We start from the raw sequence: 4,611 nt of genomic DNA, 5'->3' as shown, positions 1-4,611 counted from the left end.
ATGATGATATCCGAGACCTGATTTTAGCTGAAGAAGTACGAAGAAAAGACTCGGGTGAAAGCTCAAGTTCAGGTTCAGCTTTCAACATCAACACTCGAGGAAGGAGACAAGACAGAGGCTTATCTAGAGGTAGATCAAAATCCAGGTACAGAAGCAAAAGCAAGTTTGGACCCAGGAAACAGGTTGAATGTTGGAATTGTGGCAAACCTGGCCATTTTATGAGGAGTTGCATAAAACCAAAGAAACCTGAAGCTGATTCTGTAAATGCCACTACAAACGAGGTACAAGATGCTTTGATCCTTGCTGTACATAGTCCTATTGATGACTGGGTTCTTGATTCTGGAGCTTCATTTCACTGTACTCCACACCATGAAATGATGCAAAATTACACTGCTGAAAATTATGGGGTAGTCTATCTGGCCGATGGACAAATCCCACATCTTTCAACCATTTCCAAACTATAAACTAAATCTTTCTTTTACTTAACCACTACAATCAGGAACAGGGCCAGAAAAAAAAATTAAAAAGGCCAACATTTCAGTTATTTTACTATTTAGGCTAAAACTATAAATCTTATCAAGGGAGGGACTAGAAAAACAATTTCCTTCTATGGTCAGCCCCTTGTCTCCGCCACTAACTACAATTAAAAACTTTAATTATCAAACTATTTTTATTTCAATCCCTAATCACTAAAACTTATGAACTACCTCCTAAACTACCATCATCCTCTAACACATGTCCATTATTAAAAGTGATGCACGTGCATGATATTGTTGAGGATTCCAGACCAGTAATGTACTGATAGTTGTTCATTGAAGGCTGAGTATACTAACATAATATTTAATATGGTTAAGCAAACTACCTACATCTATTAGAGAAGTCCATATTATTAGAGATAAATAAAGAAAGGGTTATAACATACATGGAGAAAGAGGGATCACTTCACTTAACTCTACTTTCATTGTTCTCACACACACTGTTGCATAAAGATTTGTTTTGTATCCTTCCTCTATCTCTAATAATATCAACTTTTCCATGGATATAGACGATTTGTCGAACCGCATTAAATATTATATCAATGTGTTAAGCCTCCTATAAGCAAATATCAGTATATCATCGATTCGAATCCCCAACAATACTCACGTATCGTTGTAGCCTTTTGATAATGGTATATCATCGATTCGAATCCCCAACAATACTCATGTATCGTTGTAGCCTTTTGATAATGGTCTCCCTCCTTAGAGTAGGACCATAGATGTTGTATGATTGTTGCACACTAATGACAACAATCCTAATAGATATACTTGCAGTTCTCTTTGAGTGATAAATTTATTTTCCATTATATTAATGATTGGTATTGTGAGTTAATATATATAAATTTGATAAGGAATATTCTACCGAACAGTATAATTAGCTTTGAGTTGAGATTGTTCATTAACAATAGTTACTTCGTAATTTTATGTAGATAACATCTGAGATAGAACTGGAAGAACCTTATAAAGCAGCCATGAAGGAAGAGTGGCAACGCATGATTGACTACTATCAGAAACATTTCAAAAAAATCCGTTGCCCAGTTACGGCCTCTAAGGATAATGTACTTCATCTAGCTGTAATCAGCAAAAAAGTGCAACCACTTAAAGATTTACTTGAAATCATGAAGCAAAGATCTTTACCTGAGGCATTTCTCAAGAGAAGAAACCAATTTGGAAATACGGCTCTTCACGAGGCAACCATCTATGGCAATTTTGAGGCTGTAAGGCTCTTGGTAGAACGTTGTGCAGACCTGCTTTCCATTGCAAACAACTACGGTGAAACCCCATTGTTTACAGCTGCTGGATTTGCTGAGACAGAAATAGTGCAGTTTTTAATCCATTCCAAACCAGAACAATGCGTGGATGATAATGGCCTGTTATTAATTCACCGCAAGAGAAAGGAAGATGAACTGTCCATCCTTAGCGCTGCTATCTTAGGGCGAAAATTTGGTAAAAATTTCTCTCTTTTTGAGCTCTCAAATTTTAAAAGTACACATATTTAAGATATTGTATAATTTCTGTCTTCCTAATTTCATAAATGCAGAAACAGCTTTTCTGTTGCTACAACTGGATAAATCGCTCGCCAGCTTGAAGGACAAAAATCAAATATCTCCTCTTCAACTTCTAGCCGAAATGCCAACTGCATTTGAGAGTGGATTTCCCATGGGCATATGTAAAAGACTCATCTACTGCTGTATGCCTACTCCAACCACATTATTACACCTTACAATATTGCCTACATATTTCTTGTCAGTATACCATGGACACACGCACACACTTATATGTAATAATTTCAACTCTAAATTATGTTGCAGGCCTTCCTGTTCCGAGTCCCTTCGAGGTAAAATCAAAGGTAGAAAGTTGGTGCCAGACAAGGAATACGGTGGGAGATCCTGAGAGCGGTCAGGGTAGGAACTCAGGAGATCTGGGGAGCAGCTCGGAGAGGAATCAAAGAGGCGGCCTGCTAAACTATTTAAAGATCCTAATTAAAGGTATTATTGAGAATTTTAAATTTCATGGCATAGTTCGAATATAACTGAGTCCTAGTTTTTTTTTTTAGTGGTCACGGGCTACACAAGCAGAGTAGTTCTCCTCCTCCATTTTTAACACCAATTGTCACTTAAAAAGGTGTATTAGTGAATTAATATAAAATTATTTTTAAGATAACAGTTCAAACTTTTGCTGACATAATCTTTATACTTGAAAGAAATGTGATTCGATGTTATAAAGTGGTTTTGGTTCACATCCTAGTTTTAGATGCTTACTCAAATAATCCTTGTGAATCATTAGAGACAGAGCCTCTTCCTCAAAGAAAAAAAAAGAAAAACTATGTGTCACACTTTTATAGTGGCACGACTTAGATGCATTTCTTCTACCATCCGATTTCTTCTTTTGTTGCTGTTTTGTTTTCTATATGATAATTTAACATGTCTCTATTTTTTCACCTTTTACTATCATTAACTCTCTCTTTTTTTCATTCTTCTACTATCATTATTAACATTTCTTTCCATTTCATAAAAATGTCTAGCTCTCATCAATGTTTAATTTCATTCCCTTTCGCACGAGCATGATGTAGGATGTTGGCTAGAAAGAATCTGGAACGAGAAGAAAAGGCATGTATTTGCTTTGAGATTCGCCAAAAGCCTAACAGAGCAAGATGAGTCATTGAAAGGTGTCACCATAACAGTGGAAGAACAAAATAAAGAAGAAAATGAAGAAAAAGAAGAGCGAGAAATGCGTGGGAAAAAAAATAATAAAGGAGAAAATACTTCTGCTAAATACACTGAAAGAGCACAAACTTCTGCAAAAAAAATAATAAAGGAGAAAATACTTCTACAAAAGACACTGAAAGAGCTTCTGTATCGATATTGTCATCGTTAACTGCTAAAAAGGAGATCCCATTGTTTACTGCAACCAGAAGGGGAATAGAAGAGATTGTAGGACTGATAATAAAACTCCATCCTTATGCTATGGACCAGCGCGATGAAATGAATCGGAGCATTTTGGATGTGGCCATCATGTATCGCCAGAAAAAGATCTTCGATATTGTGAAGGAACAGAAGATACCAATGGCTAGAATGCGTCGATTTCTTGATTATAGCGGAAACAAATTGTTGCACCATGTTGCAGATATGAAGAAAAACAGTGGAGTAACCAAGCCTGGGCCTGCACTCCAACTTCAGGAGGAGTTGAAATGGTTTGAGGTGAACCCTTTTCATCCCTTTATCTCTACTTGATACAAGTTATAAGAGCACCAATCCTACTAAACATTTGTTTCAACCAAGTTATCCAATCCAATTAAGGTTTTACAGAAACCGTTAAACTGTAAAAAGATTCCTTTTTAATGCTAATGATAGGTAGACATGCCACCTCGCCAAGACGCGAGTTATAAAACTCGAACTTAATTAAGACATCAGGCTGAACTAATTCTCCTAACCAACTACTTAAGGAAAAACTTTAATATTATTCACAAATAAAAACTATCTGCGCTCTAGTAATAACATTTCTGTAATTCGTAGTTTTATTTAGCACTAACAATCATATTTATCTCCCAATTATTGCAGCGAGTGCAAGACGTAATCCCTTCTTATTATGTCCCGCTTCTGAACAAAGATGGAAAGACTGCAAAAGAGTGCTTCGAAATAGCGCACGAGGAGCAACTGAACAAGGCACAAATATGGATTAAGGAAACATCACAGTCTTGTTCCACAGTAGCTGCACTTGTTGCAACTGTTGTCTTTGCTGCTGCCTATACTGTGCCCGGAGGTTCTGATGAAAATGGCAAGCCCATCTTCATCAACTCTCCCTATTTTCTGATTTTCACTGTCTCTGATGTTGTCTCCTTAGCAAGCTCCTTGACTTCGCTTGTGGTGTTTCTCTCTTTGTTGACCTCTCCATTTGAGCTACAAGAATTCCACATCTCTCTTCCTCGAAAACTTATTGTTGGCTTCTCCTTCCTCTTCTTTTCTGTGTTAACGACCATGCTATCCTTTGGCGCAACAATTTTGATACTCATTCAGACAGAGAGGAGGTTGACAACATTACTCCTTTCCATTGCTTCATTCCTTCCTGTCTTAAT

At 36.8% G+C, this 4,611-nt stretch overlaps 1 protein-coding gene across 1 annotated transcript; it reads left to right on the top strand.

Moving 5' to 3' along the window:
- Positions 1-1,460: 1,460 nt before the first annotated feature.
- LOC105117456 (uncharacterized) lies at positions 1,461-4,402 on the top strand (the record flags this gene model as incomplete). The annotated part of the gene is made up of 6 exons (XM_011015118.1): positions 1,461-1,982; positions 2,077-2,226; positions 2,348-2,524; positions 3,109-3,270; positions 3,354-3,736; positions 4,097-4,402. Coding segments are annotated over exons 1-6 (1,653 nt in total), but the record flags the coding sequence as incomplete, so codon positions are not given.
- Positions 4,403-4,611: the final 209 nt, after the last annotated feature.

Source organism: Populus euphratica, unplaced genomic scaffold (assembly GCF_000495115.2).
Source record: "Populus euphratica unplaced genomic scaffold, PopEup_1.0 scaffold1363.1, whole genome shotgun sequence".
NCBI classification, from domain to species: Eukaryota; Viridiplantae; Streptophyta; class Magnoliopsida; order Malpighiales; family Salicaceae; genus Populus; species Populus euphratica.
Note: the sequence above shows the minus strand (reverse complement) of the source record. Positions and strands in the feature narration are given on the sequence as shown.